The 25,476-nt window shown below is 41.0% G+C and overlaps 2 protein-coding genes across 15 annotated transcripts in view; both read left to right on the top strand.

Moving 5' to 3' along the window:
- HYCC2 (hyccin PI4KA lipid kinase complex subunit 2) overlaps positions 1 to 8,162 on the top strand; it is a 78,869-nt gene extending 70,707 nt beyond the window's left edge. For all 11 annotated transcript variants that reach the window (XM_062189873.1, XM_062189884.1, XM_062189853.1 and 8 more), the window contains one exon: positions 415 to 8,162. In XM_062189873.1, coding sequence (XP_062045857.1) covers positions 415 to 1,016 — 602 coding nt within the window. In that variant the 3' untranslated portion in view covers positions 1,017 to 8,162. The remainder of the gene's footprint in view (positions 1 to 414) is intronic.
- A 12,244-nt stretch (positions 8,163 to 20,406) lies between these two features.
- Positions 20,407 to 25,476, top strand: part of ORC2 (origin recognition complex subunit 2) — a 49,106-nt gene continuing 44,036 nt past the window's right edge. For 2 of the 4 annotated variants that reach the window (XM_062189813.1, XM_062189822.1), the window contains exons 1-2: positions 20,407 to 20,593; positions 24,724 to 24,788. In XM_062189813.1, coding sequence (XP_062045797.1) covers positions 24,777 to 24,788 — 12 coding nt within the window. In that variant the 5' untranslated portion in view covers positions 20,407 to 20,593; positions 24,724 to 24,776. The remainder of the gene's footprint in view (positions 20,594 to 24,723; positions 24,789 to 25,476) is intronic. The other 2 variants (XM_062189802.1, XM_062189807.1) reach the window with 2 other exon arrangements.

The raw sequence follows: 25,476 nt of genomic DNA, 5'->3' as shown, positions 1-25,476 counted from the left end.
AAGTTTTCTGTTGCACAGTCTGCCTTGTGAGTTCAAGAAGATGTGAGGAAAAAGCTTATTTTAAAATAGGTAGATGTATGGTCACCTCAGGTGAATGACATAGTATATTACAATGATTTATGTAGACAAAGCATTGTATTTTGCCTAATTTTATGTGCCTAAATTGTTAGTATATCAGTTATGTTTGTGGGTAGTTTTACAAAAGCTAGATTAATTAAATTAACAGAAGGAATGGAATATTAGAATTCTGTGTAGATTTAAGTCCATTCCCCTTAACTGTTTAGGGGAAGAGTTGATAGTAGGTCCATTGCCACCTGTAGTAAACATTACTCAAGAGAGAAGTTCAGTGTTGTTATTCACAGCTGTTTCTTACTTGATCTAGCTATTGCTGAGTCTGTCTGATCTATATTTTAGGTGCTGAAGGTATAAATGGAGGAGAGGACCCTATAAACCTGAATGATGCAGATGAAGGCTTTTCATCAGGGGCTTCCCTCAGCAGCCAGCTAATCGGAACGAAACCATCCTCCTCAACTCAGAGAGGAAGCCTAAGGAAAGTAGCAACGGGGCGTTCCGCCAAGGATAAAGAAACAGCCTCTGCCATCAAGTCCAGTGAGAGCCCTCGAGAGTCAGTAGTTCGCAAGCAGTATGTACAGCAACCAACTGATCTTAGTGTAGATTCAATTGAGTTGACACCAATGAAAAAACACCTGAGCCTGCCTGCCGGCCAGGTGGTGCCAAAAACCAATAGTTTAAGTTTAATCCGGACAGCCAGTGCTTCCTCAAGTAAATCATTTGACTATGTAAATGGCAGTCAAGCAAGTACCAGCATTGGGGTTGGCACTGAGGGAGTTACTAATTTAGCAACTAACAATGCTAATCGATACTCAACTATCAGTCTACAGGAAGACCGGCTGGGTCAGGCTGGCGAAGGTAAAGAGCTCCTTAGCCCGGGAGCCCCCTTAACCAAGCAGTCTCGATCCCCAAGTTTCAATATGCAGCTAATATCCCAGGTGTAGTTTTGAAAGCCTCTCTACTCTTTTTGCTTATCTTTTAAACTGAACATTTCATTGTTCAAGAAGACACTTCATCCCCCTCTTTGTGAAAATATTGGGTCATCGCAGTCAGATTTGGTTTAGGTATCTTCATACTGTATTTTGTATGGAAACAGCAATAAGGCTTTCTTTTTCCCCTTGTCCCAAATCTTCTATTCCTTGTAAATGTGGTTGTGAAGCAGTATAAAATGTTTGCCTTTTCCATGCCTTCCTTTTTCCTTGGGTGATGTGCAATCCATCGTAGGCTGATCGGTCCCATTTCAACACTGTGAGACTGAGGATATGTTAGAGGAAATGGTGTATATGATCCCTATGAAATGATTCTTTGACTTTTGTTTAAAAAGAAAACGGGTTTGTTCTCATAATCTATAGAACTATGAAGATTACTGGATCATATTTTTTTCTCTCTTAACCAGGAGTGCCTCAGAGGTTCTGCTATGACTTTGGACTTCTCTGAGTCTGTGCAATCATTTTCTTGAGAAGCATGGGGAAAGATGGTAGACTACTGCACTTTTTCATTGAAATGAGGGTGACACCCCCCCACACCAAATCTCCTTTATCCTGAGGACATAAATGTTCAATTATTGAGGCATTTAAATCAATTTGTAGCCATGTCCATTGGAGGGAGATGCTCTAGGTTGATTGTGTAATTGATAATGCACTTTCTCAATGGCTCTGTAGTCATTATAAACATGTCTTCCCTCTTCCCCACAAGGACACAGGTCATTTCTGTCCTTAAAGTTTAAACAAGTAACAAATCAGAGAATCCAAGGAGCTTGTTCTATTTTCCAGGAATGATTGACACTTGGTGCTGGGGTTTTGTGGGGGAGGGATGATTTTTGTTTAGCTTGTGTGTGAGGGGAGGGTTTGATTGAGTTTTTTTCTTTTCCTTTGTGAGCTGATGATGACTGAAGTAGAGTAGTACGTCTTCAGGTAAAGAGAGGGATTTCTCAGTCCATTTTCTGTGATGTCAGACAATTAGAGAAACCCTTTCAGCTGCTTTCTAGATGTACCTAAATTCAGTCATTTTGGGTTAAGAAACCTAAAGTCCTAATAGATCATATACTCCAAGGAAATACATCAGGGACAGATAATTGGCTGAAAACACTGATGCTTCGATGTGACACATTTTTATAGAACATTTCTACCAGGGGGTACTGATTGATTTCTCCTACAAGGACCACACTGCCTTTGTGTTTAATGTAAATGCAATTTGTGTACCTTCTAATCATGTATCTGCAAAGTTTCTCATTTTTATAAAACTTTGAAATCATGCCAGTAAGCTAGATGTTGAATGTATGTAAGCAGCATTTGGTAACTACTAAGAGGCTACAAAAATACATTATTGATAAAAAAAAAATTTTTTTTGTTCTGATTTGGTTGGATTTTATTATAACCTTCTGAGTCTCAGGCTCTAATGTTTAAAAAAGAAGGGAATACATTGTGTTTTTGAAAATCAGTATTGTGACTTAAACTACTGTAAGTTAAGTTATCCTACCACAAAATACACTAGGGCTATTAATGCTCTGTACATTTAGATATTTTTACTTTATTATTGTGAAAGAAAAATACACTGAGTTTATAGAAAGCAAGTATTCTCCTAGTTAACAAAATTTAAAATTTTACCTCTAAAAATCAAAATTGTAGTGTATTTTGATAAGTAAAATAGCCAGAAAAAAATGCCTTTTTTTTAATGACTTCCCCTACTCTTTATTGTAAGAGCATTTTTAAAACTAAGACATTTTCTGTTAGAGTCTTTATAAGAACAAGGAGATATTTGTTTGAATTTGGTGGTCTATAACATTTTTCATCTAACATGAAAATGGAAAACCAGAACTAGTATCTACAACATTGCCAAAGTCCAAGGTAAAACTAAAAGTTGATGAATAGACAGTTTATTGAGCTGTGTGTGTGCGTGTAGCATAAAGACATATTTTAGATATCCCTTATTTGAATTTAACTAAGGATGTCAGATAAATGAAAATTAAAAGATAGCCAAAATAAAGGAGATTTGGAAGTCTATAACATACTAAGGGTTGAAAAGAAGTTTCAGGTATGTAATGAAAGGAGTATTGTACTAGGGAATTAGATTTTTTTTTTTTAAGATTTATTTTATTTATTTGAAAGAGTTAACTGCGAGAAAGGGAGAGACAGAGATTGATCTTCTATCCACTGGTTCACTCCCCAAATGGCCACAACAGCCAGGGCTGGGCCAGACCGAAGCCAGAAGCCAGGAGCTTCTTCCGGTCTCCCACATGGGTGCAGGGGCCCAAGCAATGGGCCATCTTCCGCTGCTTTCTCAGGCTCATTAGCAGGGAGCTGGATCAGAAGTGGAGCAGCCAGACTTGAACCAGCACCCATAGGGATGCCAGCATCTCATGCCGCGGCTTTACCTGCTATTCCACAGTGCCGGCTGGGAGTGAGATCTTTTCAGTGACTTGACTTGGCTGGAGCTCAAGTCAGCTCTATGACAGAAATACCTACTTTGTGTAAGAGATTAAAAGGCTTTCTAATTCAACAAATCCAGCATGATTTTAATTTAAGAACAAAGGAAATCACCAATAATACCAAATTACAGGATAAGCTATAATAAACACAATAAAATTTCCCTCTTGTTAGAAATCTTAGGTTATACCTGAAAGGTTGACTTTTGGAATTTTTCATTTTACAAGATTTCACTTATTTGTGCGTGTAGTATGTGTATACAAAAATATTTTATATGTGTACATATATGTACACATATATGTGTACATACCCATGAAACATTAATGTTTCGTGACCCTATATAACTTTTGTTTACTATTCTTTCAGTTGATATGTTTGGACCCCAATGAGTAAACATTTCATTTAAAGTTTGCATTCAGAGTCTTAAAACAGATTACATTACAAGATATTTTTAAAGTGGAATGAACTTAAACTGTCAGTCAAATTTTCAAAGATTTTTGAAATCTATTTGCATTATTTACTGACATTTAATTTAAAATATTTAGCTTTATTTCAGATATACAGCAGCTGTTATATGCCAGAAATATTCATGCTTTATTGTCTAACAATGTTTTGTTTTATACTTCCTAACTTCCATTTAAAAATGTCTTCCCATTTATGGGAAAGATATTTAGGGAGAAAATACTTGTTTTCTATAATAACTTAATTTGATCTATGTCATCAATGCCAGAGTGGATTAAGTGATAGAAAGAAATAGCTGAAGGTTTCGGCAACTCTTCTGTATAACATTAATTAAATCTCATGTTACTAAAAAACAGAATGTAAAGTGAAAAGTTAACTTAGAAGTTTTTAAAAGATGAAACTATTTTAAGAAGCTGGAGTGGAGTGGGGAGTAATGACTATAATTTTAAATCCTGATCACTACCATCATTCTTAAATTTTCAATTTGTTTTTCTGTGTCTGTTTATTGTCCAATCAGAATTTTTCGCTAGGAAGCTTCCCCACCACCACTACCACTACCAGACAGGTATACACAAATATTCATTCTCAGGATATAGACTCAAAGAGGTTGTGATGTGATTAAGGTTACATAACTAAGAAACAGAGCCAGAATCAAACTTCGGTCTCCCCTCAAATGCTTATGAAAACCCCTGCCTCTCTCTATAAATACTATGATAAATATGGTACGTAACAGTCTCCATTTCTGCAGTTTCCTTATGTGGTTGGTGAATATGGCACATTAAGTATTAAATCCAGAAACCATGTAGAGTCATAAATATAGATGAGGAAGTATTGGGAATGTAGGTATCTAAACAGATGTAAGGATGAATAGATAACATTGTTCTTTAATTTATGCCTTACTATTTTTCGCCACATAACAATTTTATGCTGCCATTTTATAGTTGATTTTATTTGTGGGGATTTATTTAAATGCAAAATAACCCAGTGAAATGGCTTGGATCAGTGTTTCTAGCTATTTTAAAGTTACTTTTGAATCAGCCAGCTTTTAGTCACCAAGGTGGCAAATTAAATGTATTGCACAATGGAGTATTGCAAAGTAAAGATTAAATAAGTCAGTTTCATTAATTTTTAACATAGAAACAGATTGAACTTTTACTTGTGCTTAGAGCAAACAGAAGCAATATTTCCATATGTGATTGAAAAAGGCTTATAGTTTGAAGCTTTGAGTTCCATAATGGAACGGTAACCGTGATGTCATTTAAAAGTGTATATACCATAAAAAATGTCTTAAATGCGGTAGTCTCAGCTATATAAGCTCGATATTTCCAACCTGTATTCTCAAATTCCACTTACTAGCTTTAAATTAATTATAATTATTTATTAGACACTGGAATACTGAGAATAACTTCTTTCATAATGTTTTGTTTGCACTACTTTGTGAATATTTTAATGAAGTGAGGTATTTTTTCCTATCTCACTTTGTGAGGTTTGTATGGGTCTGTTTTTGAGTACTTTAGTTGTTGACAATCAGTTGTCTCATTTAATTCTCTGCATGTCCGTTTGTAAATAAAAACTAGTATCTGTCTTTATGGGTAGTATACAATATAAACACTGGCAAGGAGAACCTCTCCATTTCTGATCTTGGATTACAAAGTAAATTTTAATTTTTTTAAAAAAATAAGCCTTCAGTTCTGTTTTGCTTTTAATTTAAAAAGGTTTCAAAGGTCATGTCAGTGATCAGAAATTAGGGCAACTTTTCTATACTACAGCTATGTTAAACAGTCTAAACACGAGACTTTTTTATCTTTCAAGGTGAATGATTATTGCCCTTGTTTCAACACTAAGTTGGTTGAGACACTTATTTGTAATACTTTAATTTTTTAAAAGTGCTTTTTAGAAAAAAGTTGTTTGAAAATTAACTAGAAATTGATAGTGTAAACTCTTAAGAATTAGAATATTTGCCAGATTATAAGAAGATGGAATGCAGTATAAAATTATAAACAGTGCTAATAAAATCATGATGAGTCAACAGATTGGTACAATTCTCCATGTCAAGGTAGTCATATTTATAATGTAAGACATAAATTTAGTATTACCTATATTGTGTGTGTCTGTTGGGTATATTATATTGGCACTGAGAACATACACAGGAAATGCTATTCATGGAGTATCATCTCTGCCCATGTAGGCACATTCTTCCTAAACTTGACCACATAACCACAAACTTTTCGTAATGTCAATCTCTTCAGTATTTTTTAATCTTAGCGACTAGTCTTATGAGTCCCATGAGAAATATACACAAGAGCAAACAATTCAGGATAGAAGTTAGCAGAAAGATGAGAATGATGTGAGAAAACTGGCAGCATAGTACAGAATCTAGGTTCTATGTTTTGTTTCTCAATTTTGAGAAAACATGTTCATAAAAATGTTTACAAATTAAGGCATATTCATGTCTGCTAGTATGTTTAATATAGACTACCAAAAATTATATTAAGTGTAGCTTAACGTATAAATCCTTTTTTTAAAGTGTGTATTTGGAGTTAGATCTAATAAGGAAATCTTATTTTCAAAGAGAAGTGGAACTAATTGGACAACCTGTACTTCCTGTATTTGGGTGTACACAACTCAGTGTTAATTATATCAGAGGAAGTTCTTTAAAGTTCCTAATGGTTAAGGATTGAAGCTCCTTTAATATAAAGGATTGCTTTCTAGCCCTGGAGAAAATAAATAATAAAAACTTTTTTGACCTAAAAAATAAGTATACATACAATAGCTACAAAATTCCATCTGATGTTTTGTTTGTCACTAAACTATCAATATTTAATGCTTCCAGCAAAAGTACCAGTTAAAAGTCAAGTCCAAATATTAATCCTTATAGTTTATTTTCATGTCTCCTTTAATTAAGGCTTTTACTCATCAGTATTGAATGGGGAAATTTGCTAAAATTGTTGTGAATTTTTCAAATAAAATTGAGGAGGAAATTATAGAAATGCATCTCTTTCAAAGGCAATGGCAGTTATTTCTAAGTTTTATATCCGTTAAACTGGTATAGTTTGTTTACATAATTTATGTACATGGTCATTCTGAGTACTTTTTTCTTTTCAGAAAATCATTTGGATAAGAAAAGCTAAAATAGTCATTTTAAAAATATATAGACCATAAGGACTAATGGGTTTATTTAAGCTATTAAATCATGATTTGAAGGTGGGGGAAATAATGAAATATAATTGTTAACTAGTGTTCCAAACATGTTCTTTGCATTGTCTTTAATATCAAGTGACAGTTAAAAAAAATAATGATTTTATTGATGTGCTATTTTGGAAAGAGAAGCTTGGCTTTTTAACTATCACTGATAATGGTTTGGTATTTTTTGTTTGTTTTTTTGTGTTTTTTTTTTTATCCAAACTGAATTGAAATATGCTCCATACTCCATGTGATACTTTTAAAATATTTGTAAGAAGTTCTAATCTACTTTGCATTGAATGTTCTGATCCTTATTCTAAAAATTATACTGGTATTACATTCAACTTAATGGTTAAATGAAACGGTTTTTATGGCACAAAAATATTTTTCCACTATTTTTGTCATAATTTGGCTCACTGAGCTACAATTTCTGAAGAAGTCCTACTACTTTGTCACTAAGGACAGGTAAACAAAAATCATCTCACTTTGTATGTTTGATCCATAGAAGGATGTGTAATGCATAGATCAGCTCTTTTTTTTTTAACCAGTACAAGCTTTATCTTGGTTTCCAAGTATTCAGAGTGGTGCTGGTGAAAATTTAAATGTATAGGCATTTAGAAATTATATCTATTGGGCAATGTCCTTTCAAACTAGGACCAGTGAAAGCCTTCATTTTTTTTCAGAGCTGAAGGGTAAAAACCACACATTTAAGATCATATTTATTGGTGCATGTAAGCCATTATCCTGTCTTACTGAACTGATCAATGCTGTTGATTGTTGAAATGTGAACTGTAGCTACTGTTGACCTTGTAAATATCTGCAAGAGATGAAAAAATATTTTAAGTTATTGTAAATAAAGATGTATAAAATTCAGTATCAGTCTGCAACGCAGAAACATCTAAGATGTTATATATTGTGTTTCTTGAGAGATGTGTAATATTCCTTAGATGTACCTAGTTACATTAAGATTGTAAATTTCTTTTTGTACAATATAAAAATACACCTTTATTTGGCTTTTAACTGTATTGCCTAGAGTTGGTTTTATCTTACCTAAATTTTATACGTTAAAATGGTCTTTTCACTATATTTTTTCCAAAGTATGTCATTTTATTGATGTATATCTGAACTTTTAATATATATCACAACTCCTCATTAAATTAAGGGAAGGACTATATAAAATTACATATAATACCACAAAGTAAGAAATAACATGAAGGCAGGAATAAAATTCATAGACAACATGCCATACATTTCTGTGTGTTAAATTGTAAGGACACAATTTTAGTCTTAAACTTTATTTAAAAAATTTTTTTCCAACCCATATTCCATGTCCCTTTTTTCGTTTTTTTAAGTTTTGAGAAAACATTTTAAAATCACATTTCAGTAAAAAGGCTTGATACTTCACAGAATAAGTTTAACAAGTAAAAAGCAGAAAGACCATAGTTTAGTGGGAATATAGACAACAGCTATAAATAATGATTGAATGGAAAAATATCTGTTTCACTGATACACAGTAAATTTTAATCACAGATCATTAAAATTGCAGTAGAGGGCCGGCGCTGCGGCTCACTAGGCTAATCCTCCGCCTGCGGCACCAGCACCCCAGGTTCTAGTCCCGGTTGCTCCTCTTCCAGTCCAGCTCTCTGCTGTGGCCCGGGAAGGCAGTGGAGGATGGCCCAGGTCCTTGGGCGCTTCACCAGCATGGGAGACCAGGAGGAAGCACCTGGCTCCTGGCTTCGGATCGGTGCATTGTGCCGGCCGTAGCAGCCATTTGGGGGGTGAACGAACGTAAGGAAGATCTTTCTTTCTTTCTCTCTCTCTCTCTCACTAACTCTGCCTGTCCAAAAAAAAAAAAAAAGTAGAACATACTTTTAATATTTATTTATTTGAAAGAATTACAAGAGGGGGAGAGAGAGAAAATCTTCCATCTACTGGTTTACTCCCCAGATGGCTGCAGCAGCCAGAACTGGGCCAGGCCAGGAGCTTCATCTGAGTCTCTCACATTGATGTAGGAGCCCAAGGACTTGAGCCATCTTCCACTGCTTTCCCAGGCACATTAGTAGGGAGCTGGACCACAAGTGGAGCATCTAGGATGCGGGTGCTGCAGGCAGCAGTTTTATTTACTGCACTACAATACCGGCCCTGAGAGTTGGATCTTACTAGAGGTAGATAGAAACTGCATGAAAAAATGAAGCCCTAGTACCCAAGGCACACACAGTCATTAATTAACTTTTCTTTGTATGCATATACAGTAGTTCTAATTATGTACCATACTTGGAGAAATTAGAAATAGGCTCTCAGTGTTTCACATGAGGAACTTAAATTGAGAAAAGTTGGTTTAGAGAATAATAAAGCAGAAATTTCCAAAATACAAAATTTAAAAATGGTTGGCAGTCCCTTGCCCTTGTTCCCTGCTGCCACTTAAAAAAAGCTGTCAGTGGGGGGGGGGGGGGGGGGGAATCAGAACTTTAGTGGACTGACTTAAAAATTATTTTATGACTTCATGTTATTTTTAAGGACATAGGAGATATGTAGTATCTTGCATTTAGGACCTGCAAAGGTCTTGGTCTGACCCTGGGCCATAATCTGTGGATACAATCTGTGGTAGTAGCCCTAACTTGTCCAAAGTGTTACAGCAGAAAGGAATGGGACTGGTTTCTTCTAAAACCCACTGGAAAGATCAGTCTTTCGGCAGTTTACCTTGGGGAACAGTTGAACACACATTAGGAATGAAAACATTGTTTATGGCCAGGTCATGCTGACCAGTACACACTTAGTTGTGAATCATGGTGTAACTTAAAACACTTAAGTAAAATATTGTAGTCTCTCCAATTCAGTAGATAATTCTCCAAACAGGTTTTCCCTGTTTCCTCAAAGTGAAATAATCACAGAATTTTAAGGAACCTATACACTTATTATTCTGTTATAAACAATGGCTCTAGAAGTACTAAACAGTATTAAGAGCTATTTTCTAAAGCTAGTTACCTGGTAATTACTGTGTACATTTTTTAAGGCTTACTCTACTAAATTATTCACTACTAATTTGATGAAATTATCCTGTACATGCTTTATGGGAGACTCACTGGTTTACCATCCCTGGTACAAAAAAATGTTGGACATAACCAGATTATCAAATGTATGTTTAATGTGTAACATCTAGGTCATTTCATATCTGACAGAATTTTCCATTTGCCATAGCTCACTGGTTTTCAGACCTAACTGCACATTAAATACATCTTGGAGTTTTTAAAAAGAATTCTGATGACCAGATCCCGTTCAGAGAATGGTAGGAAGTTCTGGCATCAGTTTTAAAGTTCTCCAGGTAATTTACACGTACAATCAGAATTGAAGACTCTGATAATCTTTGTCATAGCCAAGTTTTTTCTCCACATCCAGAACCACTGACTCAAGAATTTTTTCCTAGAGAAATAAGTAATATATAACATATATATAATAGAAAATATATAACATATACAATATAACTTACATATGATATATAATTGTATGTTATATAATTAAGTTATATATAAGGGTGGAATCACTACCCCCTTGCTATTCTCATGGTAAAATTGGGAATTCCTACAGAATGGGGCAGGTACTTTTGACCTTGCTAAGGGTAATTTTTGTGGAAAGCAATAACTACAATATAAGAAGTTTTGTTCACCTATCACATAATTATAACACACCCATAAATAGACCCTCCATACCAGTGCTCCAGTCTGCCTTCTCTATTCCCTTACCCATAGCCACTGATTACTGTAGGCATCAGTACAACTTGATTGGCCTCAACCATAGGCTCCTAAATTGAGATCCTTGGAACTTTTTTTTTTTTTTTAAAGATTCACTTATTTATTTTCAAAGGCAGAGTGACACAAAAAGGAGGAGAGAGAGATCCATCCTGCTTCATTCCCCATACGGTCCCAATAGCCAGGTCTCAGCCAGGCCAAAGTCAGGAGTCAGGAATTCCATCCTACTCTCCCACATGGGTGTCCTGTGCATGGCCATCTAGAATGTCACTGTTTCCAGTCTGGAGAAAATGAATCTAACAAGCAGATTAAACTCACAGGGTCTAAAACAAAGGACAGTCATTATTAGAGAGTCTAAGAAAGCTGCCATCTGCATCCAGTATGGGTGCCAGTTTGAATCCTGGCTGCTCCACTTCTCATCCAGCTATCTTCAGCAGAGCACGGCCCAAGTGCTTGGGCCTCCGCACCCACATGGGAGACCCAGAAGAAGCTCCTGGCTTCAAAATTAGCACAACTCCAGCTGTTGCAGCCATTTAGGGAGTGAACCAGCAAATGTAAGACCTCTCTCTCTGCTTCTGCCTCTGCCTCTCTATAACTCTGCCTTTCAAATATATATATATATATATATATATATATATATATATATGGGTGTGTATATATATATATATATATATTTTTTTTTAAAGGAGCTATCTAAACCATCAGGAAGTTTTCCCAATGAGAGGCAAACAGAAACTGACAGAAGGGGCCTGATAATAATCAGGTGGACTTTAGAGCCTTAATCATTCTTAAATATCCCTTTGGCAGCAGCCTCAACTCTTTCTCCATGAAATGGGGATCATCATGCCAGAACATTCTTAATTTTCTGTTCCTGTCACTTCAATGTTCTGAACTCTGGAGCAGGCATTTGGCATGCCATTAAGATGCCACTTGGGATGCCTGTAGCCCATATTGCGGTGCTGGTTCAACGCCCAGCTCTTGCACTTCCGACCCACCTTCCTACCAATGCACATCCTGGGGAAGCAGCAGCAGATGATGGCACGAGTACTTGGATTTCTGCCGCCCATGGGGGAGACCCAGATTGAATTCCAGGCTCCTGGCTTCAGCCTGGCCCAGGCTTGACATTTGTGGCATTTGGGGAGGAAGATGTGAAGTAGGCAGGCATACAGGTTAAAATGATTAGGTTTGTGAGCTGGAAGACCACACCTTCACCACGCCCCTGTGTGACCTCATGCCCCTACCTGGCCACACCTGGGTGCCCAGCGGCCAATCAGGTTAATTAACCACTCCCCTTTGGAAGTGGGTTAAAAGCCTGGGACACATGGTGTCCGCCCTTCTCTTCTTCCCTGGCCTCTTGCCAGGAGGGGGCTGGCTGTAGCCCTGCGCCCCCAGGGCACATGGCCTTCGGGCAACCCCACCCTAGGCTTCCTGGCCTAGATGCTCCTCCACGTGGCTGGTTCCTGGTGCTCAGTATGAATCCAGATTTACCTCTCTTAGATAAAGCTCTCACTCTCCTATGCATCTTTCTCACTAAATAAAAGCCTAAAATGTACCTTGCTGCCTCATTTATTTATGCCGGTATTTAGAATTATTCTCTAAATACTAGGCAAGAACCCTCTTGGGCTTATTAATATTGGGGAATTTATTAATAAGTATATGGTGATATTGTATGGCACTCCAAATTCCAGTAACATGTGGCATCCCAGATGGCATTTCTGGAGAACTATAATGGGCCACATTTTTGTATATATTTTAGGGGGTCATTTCCCATATCAGATGGAAGATCTGTCTCCTTACCTTTCAAATTAAAGGAAATTTTTTAAAAATTGAAAAGTCCTGAGCTCTCTACCCTTAACCCATGCCTTTCTTAGACAATGAGTTATCTCACTTTCTTATTTTATTCACACTCTGAGCAATTCTCATTTTCCTTTCATTGACTTTAGTTCATATGTTCCTGACCATCAATGTCTAGTCGGACTTCAACGTTTTGAATGGATTTCAGACTTCTATATCCAACTGGCTCCGGAATAACTGAATAGATACCTCTCAAGTACTTCAAAGTCAAAATGCTAAGCTAAACTCATCTCTCTCTCTCTTTTTTTAATGGACAGGCATTGTTATAGGCATTGGGGATGAATCACTGAGTTGGTCATCACCATCCAGGTCCATTTGGACCTTTGAAGGGAGGCAGTTCTGTGGCTCTAATGTTAAGTTTGAACACTGATATGATTGTTGATGTGTTGTGCTCTGAGTCCAAGGAACAGCTTTTTTCTTTTTAGGATTTATTTATTTTATTCAAAAGGCAGAGTTAGAGAGGAGAGTCAGAGAGATCTTCCATCCGTTGGTTCACTCTTCCCAAATGGCCACAATGACCGGAGCTGGGCCAGACCCAAGCCAAGAACCAGGAGCTTCTTCCTGGTCTCCCACATGGGTGCAGGGGCCCAAGCAGTTGGGCCATCCTCTGTTGCTTTCCCAGGCATATTAGCAGGAAACTAGATCAGAGGTGGAGCAGCCGGAAATCAAGCTAGTGTCCATATGGGATATGCCACAGCACTGGCCCCTAAACTCATCTCTTCCTACCCTTCCCTCTAGCTCTCTCGCAGCACAGTGAACTGATAGCCAGGCAGCCAAACCAGAAACCTGGAAGTTATACCTCGGCTCTTCACCTCGATATTCAGTTCTCAGATCCTGCTTGCCTCCCCTGTTTCTCCTCACCAGTCTTTACTATTACAACAAACTTGTCATCTTCACATCCAGGCTGCTTGTCTTCTAGCTCTAACAGACTTCTGGCCCCTCTCAAATTAAAATACTTATCCTGGCTAAAATTATTCAGTGTTCCAGTATACAGAACAAAGTTTCTGTTCCTTAGCTTGGCATATGTTTCCCTGATACAGACTTCTATCCTCTTTCCTATCCTTCTTACTTGCATTTGTGGTTTAAGTAACGGCAAGTTGTTTCTTTAAATTTTACTCATTTATTCCATTATTTGAAAGGCAGGGTGACAGAGAGAGAAAGAAAGCGAGCTTCCGTCTGGTGGCCCACTCCCCAAATGCCAGCAACAGCTGAGGCTAGGCCACGAAGTCAATGGTCAAGAAATTCTATCTGGATCTTGCACGTGGGTGGTAGGGACCCAATCAATTCAGGTATCCTTTGCTGCTTTCCCAGGCCCGTTAGCAGGAGGCTGTAAGAGTAGCAGCCAGGACTGGAATTCAACACATCTGTGGGGGATTCAGGCCTTCCAAGCCACAGCTTAACCAGCTGCACACAATGCTCTTTCCCACCAAACTGCATTGTACTACCACCCCCATTCCCTTGCTTAACTAAAGCCTAATTGCCTTTTGAAGATGGACTGGCCCTTCTTGCTAACTTCCCTCCTCATCTCAGAGGGCAAGCTAAGAGGAGTTGTCCTTGTAGTTCTCAGGACAGACTAAAACTTACTGTATTGAAATTTCCTGATTCTTCTTACCTTAATAGACTCCTGTTCCTTAAGGGTAAGGGCCGTACAGGTAGAGGATCGAAAGTTTTACTGAGTTGCTGGCTTGGTGCAGCAGGTTAAGTCACAGTCTGAGTTGGCAGCATCCCATATGGATACTGGTTTAAGTCTCAACTACTCCACTTCTGATTCAGCTCCCTGCTAATGCACCTGGGAAAGCAGTAGAAGATGGCCCGAGCGCTTGGGCCCCTGAACCTACATGGGAGATCTGGATGAAGCTCCTCTCTCCTGCCTTTGGCCTGGCCCAGCCCTGGTCATTGCTAACATTTGGGGAGTGAGCCAGTGGATGGAAGCTGTCTCCTCTCTTTGCTCTGTCTCTCCCTCTCTTACTATAAATCTTTCAAATAAATAAACCTTTTTTTTTTTAAAGAAAAAAAAAGTTTTACTTAATACATGGAACTGTTAAGGCTTAGAGAGAAAATGGATTATCTGACAAGCAATAATATCAATATGAAGCTTTTTGATACTGGCAAAAGGTAACTGAGTTTCCAAATATAGGAACCAATACAATATATCCTGTCCATAAGACTATGGTCTTGGTTGTTTGGATCTGTCCCTGACATAACTATTTAGATATTTCAATTTGGAATATAGAGACATCATATTCTTAAATTTGACCATGTGAAATACTGCTTGGGTTAACAAAAGCCTTGAGTATAAGAACAAGTTAAACTTCAGGAAAGGTGACTTCACATTATTTTTAACTCAGTACCCTCTCTGAGGAAGAAATTTATAGAGATTCTGATTTTCTGGACCAGTGTTATGGTTAAGCTGGTTAAGCTATCAACTGCAATGCCAGCATCCCATATGGGTGCTAGTTCTTGTCCCGACTGCTCCACTTCTCATCCAGCTCTCTGCTAATATGCCTGGGAAGGCAATAGAAGATGGCCCAAATGCTTGGGCTCCTACCTCCCATGTGGGAGACTCAGATGGAGTTCAAAGTTCCTGGGTTCAGTCTGGCCCAACCCAGGCTGTTGTAGCCATTTGGGGAGTGAATCAACAGATAGAAGCTATCTTGAGGCCGGCGCTGTAGCGCAGTGGGTTAAAGCAGTGCCTTAAAGCAGTGCCAGCATCCTATATGGGCGCCAGTTCAAGTCCTGGCTGCTCCACTTCCGATCCAGCTCTCTGCTATGGCCTGGGGTAGCAGAAGAAGATGGCCCAAGTCCTTGGGCCCTTGCACCCATGTGGGAGACCCGGAAGAGACTCCTGGCTACAGATCAGCTCAGCTCTGGCCATTGTGGTCATTTGGGGAGTGAACCCACGGATGGAAGACTTCTCTCTCTGGCTCAACCTCTCTCTGTAACTTTTTCAAATAAATAAAATAAATCTTTAAAAAAAGATCTCTCTCCGTCCCTCCCTCTCTCCTTCTCTTATAACTTTGCCTTTCAAGTAAATAAACCTTTTTAAAAAATACAGAAAGATTCTGATTTTCTTCATTGTGCTGAGATCACTGGTGAAGAAAAATATGTAGTTGATAATCTTGATCTTGTGGTCTAAGAACTAAAACTTTTAAGAATTACTTTTCCTGGCCAGCACCGTGGCTTAACGGGCTAATCCTCCACCTTGTGGCGCCGGCACACCGGGTTCTAGTCCCGGTCGGGGCGCCGGATCCTGTCCCGGTTGCCCCTCTTCCAGGCCAGCTCTCTGCTATGGCCCGGGAAGGCAGTGGAGGATGGCCCAAGTGCTTGGGCCCTGTACCTGCATGGGAGACCAGGAGAAGCACCTGGCTCCGGGCTTCGCATCAGCGAGATGCGCCGGCCACAGCAGCCATTGGAGGTTGAACCAACGGCAAAAAGGAAGACCTTTCTCTCTGTCTCTCTCTCACTATCCACTCTGCCTGTCAAAAAAAAAAAAGAATTACTTTTCCTGGGGTCGGTGTTGTGGTGTGGGTTAAGCTGCTGCCTGCAAAGCTAGCATCCCATATGGACACCAGTTGGAGTCGGGATGCTCCACTTCCAATCCATTTGCCTGCTAATGGCTTGAGAAAAGCAGTGGAGGATGGCTCCTGCCATATTTGGGGCCCTGCCACCCAGGTGGGAGGCCTGGATGAAGTTTCTGGCTCCTGGCTTTGGCCTGGTCCAGCCCTGGCCATTGCGACCATCTGGGGAGTGAGCCAGCAGGCTGAATATTTCTCCCTATCTCTCTCTGCAACTCTGCCTTTCAAATAAATAAATGTTAAAATCCACCTGCTGCCACCTAGGGTCTGCATTTGTAGGAAGCTGCAGTCAGGAGCCGGTATGATATGGGACACGAGCAGTCTAACTCTACTAAGCCAAATGCCTGCCCAGGTTTTGTCTCTTTTAGAGCTGAGGTTTTATTGAAAAGCTTGGTGATGGCTAAAATTGATTGGAAGCTCACCAGCAATGGCAGGATTTACCAGTTGGTAAGTGTCAATGAAAGTGAACTGGTAAACTGGCTTTTTCAGGGCTGCATTGTGGCATAGCAGGTAAAGCTGCACCCTGCAGCACCAGCATCCCTTATAGGCACGGCACCAGTCTGTGTCCCACCCTATTCCATTTCTGACCCAGCCCCCTGCTAATGGTCTTGGAAAGCAGATGGCCCACATGTTTGCATCCCAGCCACCTATGTTGGAGACTCAGATGGAGCTTCTGGCTCCTGACTTTGACCTGGTTCAGCCCTGTATGTTGCAGCCATCTGGGGTGTTAACATGTGTTTGGAGAACCTATCCCTTTTTTTCTCTCTGTAACTCTTCCAAATAAATAAACAGATCTTTAAAAAAAAAAAAAAAAGTGGTTTTTTTCAATCATGCCCTCCTAACTGGCTTTTTGGAGTTGCTTGCCTGAAGAGGAAATCTGTAAGTTTAATGTTCAAGGGATATATGACCAGTTGCCAGAGCCCTACCTACTCTTCCCCAATCAGTGTCATTTTCCTACTCTCAGTTGTGCTTGATAAGAGTCTAGATCCTTTCCACCTCACCTAGTAAACACCTGAGCTTCCACTAAGCAAGAAATCTAGGAGCTAACTGTTTCAGACTTAAGGCCAATCTTTTAGTTCTCAAACCTGTGTTGCTCTTAAGAGATTCCTCAGATCACCTGGAGTTCTGCAACAGGAATTGGCTTCTCATTGGCTTTCCCCTCTGCAGGCCTGGACTTCAGCTCATTTTTCTTTGCCTCATCTCCACATATCTCCCAGACTTTTCACTCTTCTCATTTGCTTTCCTATTCTATTGTTTATATGCTTAAAAAATTACTTAATGGAGGTAGTGCTGTGGTGTAGTGGGTCAAGCTGCCCATATGGGCCCTGGTTTGAGCCCCAGCTGCTGTACTTCTGGTCCCACTTTCTATGGCCTGGGAAAGCAGTCGGAGATGGCCCTAGTCCTTGGCCCCCTGCAGCAGCATGGAAGACCCGGAAGAAGCTCCTCGCTCCTGGCTTTGGATAGGCCCAGCTCTAGTCATTGCGGCCATCTAGGGAGTGAACTAGTGGATGGAAGACCTCTCTCTCTGCCTCTCTTTAACTCTGCCTTTCAAATAAATAAATAGATCTTTTAAAAATAAATAAAACAACCACTTTAAAAATTACTTATGTATTGGTGTTTCAAGACAGTGTTCAATTCATGATTAATCAGATTAAATATTTTTTAAAAGAATCATTTGAAAGGCAGAGAGAGGTCTCATTCACTGATGCTCTCCAAATCCCATTATAGCTGAAGCTGGGCCAAAGCAAGACCAGAAGTCAGAAACTCCATCTGGGTCTTCTAGCTGGGTGGCGGACTCAACTACTTCGGTCATTACCCGCTCCCAGGGTACATATTAGCAGAAGTCAGGAATGGAGAGCAAAGTTGGGGCTCAAACCCAGTCACCTTCATACGGGATACAGGCATCCCAAGCTAAAGCTTAACCATTGTGCCAGAAACTTTTAAAGCCAGACCCTACAATATAAACTATAACCCAATTAGCTGCTATGTCTCTACCCCTTAAGATGTATACAATATTAACTTGATTTTCTATTTCTCCCCTTGGGATAGTCTACTGCCCTACTCCAAACTTCTGTGAGTACATGAGGAGTTGTCATTTTATGTTCCCTTCCAGATTCAATTTCATGCCACCCCTAAATCCTGTAAATCCATTCTGAGTGGCACAGCTCTTTGGCTTTTTACTTGTTTATATTTGTTAAGATTTATTTGAAAGACAGTTACAGAGAGAAAGAATCTTCCACCTGCTAGTTCACTCTTCAAACGGCCACAACACACAGTGCTGGGCCAGGATGAAGTCAGGAGCCAGGAGCTTCTTCCAGGTCTCATATGGGTGCAAAGGCCCAAGCACTTGGGCCATCTTCTGCTGCTTTCCCAGGCACATCAGCAGGAAGCTGTATTAGAAGTGGAACAGCTGGGACTCGAACTGCTGGTCAAATAGGATGCCAGCACTGCAGGCGGCCCTTTACCCACTACACCACAATGCCAGCCCTGGCTCTTTGGTTTTAACTTATCCAAGTATCAGTCTAAAACTGTTTTCCCCACATACACCACAAAAACAAAATCTAAACTTATCAATCACACCAAGGCCTCTGTGTCTGTAGACAACTTTTTTGAACATTCAGCGAGGGATGAAGGGGAGTTTGTGTACATCAAAAAAGTAAAGACACACTAGTTGAACATATCTTTTCAATAAACCTAGATCTTCAAACTTTTTAAGTACTCCCCAAGCCTCCATTGACATTAGGCTGTTTTCTATTGTCTGTGTCTACTCCAATGCAAAGAAAAGTACCCTTCTCTTTCATTTTCCTTACTCCAGCTAACCAAGATGAAACAGAGGTAAGAGATGTACCATCCTGTTTCTATCTCAGTTGTACTCCCTGAACACTTCCAAATGGTCTGACACCATCTCTGCCTTACCAGGCATACCTCCTTTATCCAGTGATCCTTCAGTGCAAACATGACCAGCGCCCAGGAGGAGCCAGCCCTTCAGAATAACAGATCCATTCTTCGGGCCCTTTATCCACCTGATGTGGATCTTCTAGGTGGAAAAAGCAAATGTGTGTGTGTATGTGTGCTACAATTTAAAAAGCAGAGAGCTTCCAATCGCCAGGTCACTTTGCAAAAGCCAGGGCTGGGATAAGCAGAAACCAGGAGTCAGAAACTCCACCAGGGTCTCCCACGTGGGTGGCAGGGACATGAGACATCACCTGCTGCCACCCACGGTGGGCATTACAGGAAACTGGGTCAAAGTGGTGGATCCGCCCTTAGGTGGGAAATGCTCAAAACTATTCAACCGTCCAGTTTTGGTTTAAACGTGGCGTCCTCCAAGGAAATTGTTCCAGATTCCTTCTGGCCAGTAATTACTGCACTTGCTATGTATTCGCTTTTTTCTCAATACTGTCTACCCTGCATATTTATTGAGAGGGCGGAGAAAGCGTTCATCCCGTTCCACCTGGTATCTAATGTCGTACACAGGGGGACCTCTGTAGTCTTGTTTTCCTCATTTTCTCTCTCCGTTCACTCCACTTCCCTTGCCTCTTGCTCCCATTAGCAGTCTGATTCCATCTCCATAGATGGGCTGCAGCCCTACTACTTCCTGTTTATAGAAAGAACTGTCTCCCCCTCCTACTCCAAATCTGCAGATGAACTCTTACCTTTCAAGGCCAATGAGGAAATAAAAAAAAAAAAATTCATTCTCATTAGCTTTTTTCTCAAAAGAGGGCGGCTAAGAAAAACCAACGAGCCTTAAGATTGCCTCAACACAGCAATCACTCAGCCGACCGAGCCTCCACACACTTCCTCAGCCCCAATCGACACTTCCTTCTCCCTTCCCCGGAAACGGAAAGAGGAAAAAAAAAAAAAAAAAGACCCGAACTCTGTGCTTCAGGATTCGTTTTCCTCTGGTTTCCTGGGGAGCAGGGCCGACTGCCAGGCGCCGACTGGTCGGGAGAACTGTCGGTCTTGGCAGCAGCCGTTTTCTATTGGGTGTCCCAGGCCCCGCCCCCTGATCAGGGCGGGAGATTCGGTGTGGAGCGTGTAGGCCTCCCATCCCCCCAGACGGCCTCGGCTGCTCCCTGGCTGCTCCCTGCGCGTGCACCGTGTAAGGGAAGAGCCTGGCGTTTCCTCAGAGGCGGAAGGCGTCTTCCCGGGCGACGACGCAGCGGGACAGCGTCCGCAGTCGCTAGGCTGCCGCAGCCGTGCCGGGCGGAGACTCGGCGGCGCGTTGTGGGGCGCTGGGTACCCTGCCTGCCTTGGCCGCTCGGCTCCGGGCTGTGAGGTGAGTGCAGGTGCGCACGGCGGAGCTGCGCGGCCCGGAGCTTCCCCCGGGCCCTCGGGGCCGCGTCGCTGCGCCAAGCTGTTTGCCGTCGGCCGGCTGCCCGCGGGCCCCGGCAGCGGGAGGGGCAGGCCCCAGTCCGTAGATGCTGGCTGGGGTGCGAGGCTCGCGCGGGGAGGACCGTTGGCCCGGCTGCCCCGCCGCGAGAGGCCTGTGTGCAGCGACCCCGGGCCCCAGCTCACCCGGCTTCCCGCCAGCGGACTGTGTAGATGGGCGGGGAAAGCAGGGACGTGCCCCAGGAGAGGGGTCCGGAGGGGGCGACCACGGCCCGGGACCTCGGCGGCAGCGGGAAGCGCCGGGCGAGCCTTGCGAACCAACTGTCGCCTTGGGGCCATGCCTGGTCGTAAAGTACTGAGGAACCGGGCTCTTTGGGTAGAGCTTTGTGAGGTGAAAGGATGTGGGAGCATAGATCCCCCCCCACACTCACCCGGGACCCCGTACCTTCGAGTAATGACACATCACGTTAAATGCGCAGAATTGATCACTTACGGAGCTCGTTTCTTGATAGACGATGAATGGCAGATCTGCGTGGTTCGGGTGAAGTTTTAAAGTCTGAATACCGGTAACAGAGCACGTTTAATGAGCACTGTCCGTTTGTCGGGCACATCGTCCTTCTTAACCTTTATGGCTTTGGACAGTCTCAGTTATAAAATGTGGAGTTAAGATTAGAACTCCAGGGGCCGGCGCTGTGGCGCAGCGGGTTAAAGCCCCCGGTCGGCAGTGCCGGCATCCCATTTGGGTGCCGGTTCGAGACTTGGCTGCCCCTCTTCCCATCCAGCTCTCTGCTATGGCCTGGGGTAGCAGTAGAAGATGGCCCAAGTCCTTGGGCCCCTGCACCCCCGTGGGAGACCTGGAAGAAGCTCCTGGCTCCTGGTTTCGGATCGGCGAAGCTCTGGCCATGGTGGTCATTTAGGGAGTGAACTAGCGGATGGAAGACCTCTCGCTCTGTCTCTACCTCTCTCTGTAAATCTGTCTGTCAAATAAATAAATCTAAAAAAAACTAGAACTCAAGTTTATCTAGTATTCATATTGGTACCCAACCGCTAACCTATACTGCTTTCTTTACGAAAGGATTTGCCTTGTTAAAAAATTATAAAGAATCCTCTCAGCGGAGAGTGTATTGCTGTGATCTGTGACTTGGTGCAGCTGTGTTGAGCCCCCAAGGGAGTGCCTGCGTTGATGGGTCAAAAAGGTCACTAAATATTTGCATTTTACTGTGTGACTATTAGGTAGGGTTTTTTTTAGGAATTGTTGGATAGGATGAAAGGAGGGTAAGTTTTCTTATAAAATCTTTGTAGGAATTTCTCAATTTGATGATTTTGTACTATATAGTAAGATAACTTGAAACATAGTAAAGGAAATGCTTATTTAAATGTGTTCAACTTCAAGAGACTAAGTTAAGTTCCTCTGTCCAGGCAGTTTTTAGGTAAAATACATGAGGAAATTGCTGGACAGTACTCAGTTGTCTAGAATATTTCTTTTTGTTGTTGTTTTGTTTTTAAAGATTTATTTATTTATTTGAAAGGCAGAATTACACAGAGAGAGAGGCAGAAAGAGGTCTTCTGTCCACTTGGTTCACTCAGCAACTGGTCGCAACGGCCAGAGCTGTGCCTATCTGAAACCAGGAGCCAGGAGCTTCTTCTGGGTCTCCCACATGGGTGCAGGGGTCCAAGGACTTGGGCATCTTCTCTTGTTTTCCCAGGCCATGGCAGAGAGCTGGATCGGAAGTGGAACAGCCGGGACTAGAACCGGTGCCCATACGGGATGCTGGCACTGCAGGCCGCGGCCTTACCCGCTACGCCACAGTGCTGGCCACTAGAATATTTCTTTTAAGATTTATTTATTGTTTTGAAAGTCAGTTAAAGAGAGGGAGAGACGGAGAGAGTGATCTTGCTGGTTCACTCCCCATATGGCTGCTTAGGCCTGGGCTGGACCAGGCTGAAGCCAGGAACCTGAAGCTTCATCCAGGTCTCCCACGTAGGTGCAGGGGTCCAAACACTTGGGCCATCTTCTGCTACCTTTCCCAGGCCATTAGCAGGGAGCTGGATTGGAAGTGGAGCAACCAGGACACAAACTGGTGCCCGTATGGGATTCCTGTGTTGCAGACACTACATTGCAACTCCAGTTCCTATGTTTTTAAATTTTCTTTGAAAATATTTTTTCACCTACCAATAAAAGAACTAATGAACTTGGCAAATGAGTATTATGTAATGATCCTTTATTACTTTTTCACTTGGACTGCCAGCTCAGAGCCAAAAATATTTTGCAGCATTTTATTTTCCACTTTTCTTTGTATCTTCCCTAACCAGACTTCCTATTACTGTTTATAGATTGTCATTTATTTTATTGCATTTGCACATTGCCCTCCCTTCAAATTCTTTGTAGAACAAAGCAATATATAATAAAATTTTTTAAATGTACCTTATGCTGAATCTGGCTATGCTCTTTGAAGTATGCTTGATAGAACTAGTGTTTATGGCTGGGTGTTTGGCCCAGCAGTTTAGAAGCCACTTGGGATGCCTGCATCAGATCCTGGAGTGCCTGAGTTGGAGTCCCGACTCAGCTTCCAAATCCAGCTTGCTACTGATGCACGCCCTGGGAGGCAGCAAGTAATGGCTCATGTACTTTGGTCTCTGCCACCCACATGGAAGACCCTGATTGAGTTCCTGGCTCCTGGCTGCAGCCTGGCCCATCCTTGACTGATGTAGACATCTGGGGAGTGAACCAGTGATTGGGAGATTTATCTGTGTGTGTATGTGTGTGTTTTAATAAAATGAAGATTGGCCGGCGCCGCGGCTCAATAGGCTAATCCTCCACCTGCAGCGCTGGCACCCCGGGTTCTAGTCCCGGTCGGGGCACCGGATTCTGTCCTGATTGCCCCTCTTCCTGTCCAGCTCTTTGCTATGTCCTGGGCAAGCAGTAGAAGATGGCCCAAGTCCTTGGGCCCCTGTACCCATGTGGGAGACCTGGAAGAAGCTCCTGGTTTTGGATCGGCGCAGCTCTGGCCGTTCAGACCATCTGGGGAGTGAACCAGCAGATGGAAGACCTCTCTCTTTCTCTCTGCCTGTCTCTGTAGCTCTTTCAAATAAATAAAATAAATCTTTAAAAAACACTCAACCTGTATTGAAGATATAAAATAAATAAATAAATAAATAAACAAGCATATTATGAATAGTTTCCAGAAGTCTAAACAAGCATTTAGGATAACAGAATTTTATTTAATAGCAGGAGAGGTATGTGCTATAATAGACTGATCAGTAACTTAGCCATTAGTCAAACCTTTGTTTTAATCTTTATATAGTATCTAATTGTATAAATTTTGGAAACAGTTTAGTAATGAATCTCAATTTACCCATCTGTAAGGGAAGATTATATATTATATAATTGCTATATATAGCTATATATTTGGGGCTTCAAAAATTTTTTCATGGAAAATTCACATTATCTTTTAATTCTGTTTTTCCATGTACTTTTTGAAGCACATGTGTGTGTTTAGAAAGAGAGGGACAAAAAATACCTACTTCAGAGAATATAAGGATTTAATAAGCTGGTGTACAGAAAAGTACCTAACCACGGTGCCTGTACATAAAAGTACCTAACAGCCCCTCAAAAATCTTATTTATTTTATATAAATATAGGAAATTGTTACCGTATCATACAGATATGTAAATTTATTTAATTTTTTTCTCAGATTTCCCATAATAGGAAGCAATGTCATAACTAGAAAAATGGCGCAGGAAAACATATTTGATTATCTTTACACATGAAGTATAAGCTTCATAGAGGATTGAGAGGATTAAATGAGAATACATTTAGAGTACTCACAACTATGTCTAGCACATAGTCCATGCTCAGATTTTATCCTGCCTGCTCCCACCCCTAATCCAGGTGCTCTCAGTTTCCAGGGTTCCCTGGCCACAGCGGTCCTTTAGTGTACCTTATGACAACTTTGGCATGCTAAAAGCTACATTTATGTACTTGTCATTTTTGTTAAAACTTGTGGACTTGGTTTTGCCCATTTGTTTTCATATTCCTCGGAGCTGACCTTGACTGAGTTCTTTTTCCTATTACAGGTGACTCAAACTGAATTTTCCAGCTACAGAATGTATAGTTCCTCAAAAGGTAAATGAAAATTGAAGTAAGTTATTTAACAGTGCTAGTTGTCAAAAGAAATTTGGCAGCATTCAGCTGTCTGCATGCAAATAACTGACTTAAGAGAGATGAGCAGTACTTTGTGTCAAAGGAAAAGGCAAAAACAATTTGTGAGAGGAGAGAGAAAAATTGAAGAATGCTGAATCTGGTTTATGTTTTTTGAGTTAACTGATTAGCTAGCAGAAGTTGGGATGGTCGTTAATTAGGTTTAGGCCATTGACCTTATAAATTCTGAAACTAAATTTTGTCAGAACAGTCAGAATTAATCAGGTTTTTTCTTGTGAAACTCTGAAGTTTGTTCAGTGAGGAATTGACATAAAGTGTTAGAAAAATTTATGTTTACTATTCAGTTGTCAAAATAACATAGAGAGGCGTATTCATAATTGTAAAATTGCCTTGTAAGCATGCAGTAACATTTAGGTTCTTGAGGGTTATGTGTCCAGGCCTGGTGCATTAAAGAAATATCAATCCATTCTTTATTTGGCTGCCCTTTTTTTTTCTTTCTTTTTTTAATATTTGTTTCATTTGTTTGAAAGGTAGAGTTAGAGAGAGACGAGGAGAGATAGATCATCCATCTATTGGTTCACTCCCTAAATGGCTACAGAAGCCTAGCCTAACATCTTCATCGGGTCTCCCACATAGGTGCAGGGGCCAAAGGACTTGGGCCATCCTCT

This window comes from Lepus europaeus, chromosome 1, assembly GCF_033115175.1.
Source record: "Lepus europaeus isolate LE1 chromosome 1, mLepTim1.pri, whole genome shotgun sequence".
Lineage (NCBI taxonomy): Eukaryota > Metazoa > Chordata > Mammalia > Lagomorpha > Leporidae > Lepus > Lepus europaeus.
The sequence above is the reverse complement of the archived record's forward strand: the minus strand, read 5'-3'. Positions and strand labels throughout refer to the sequence as shown.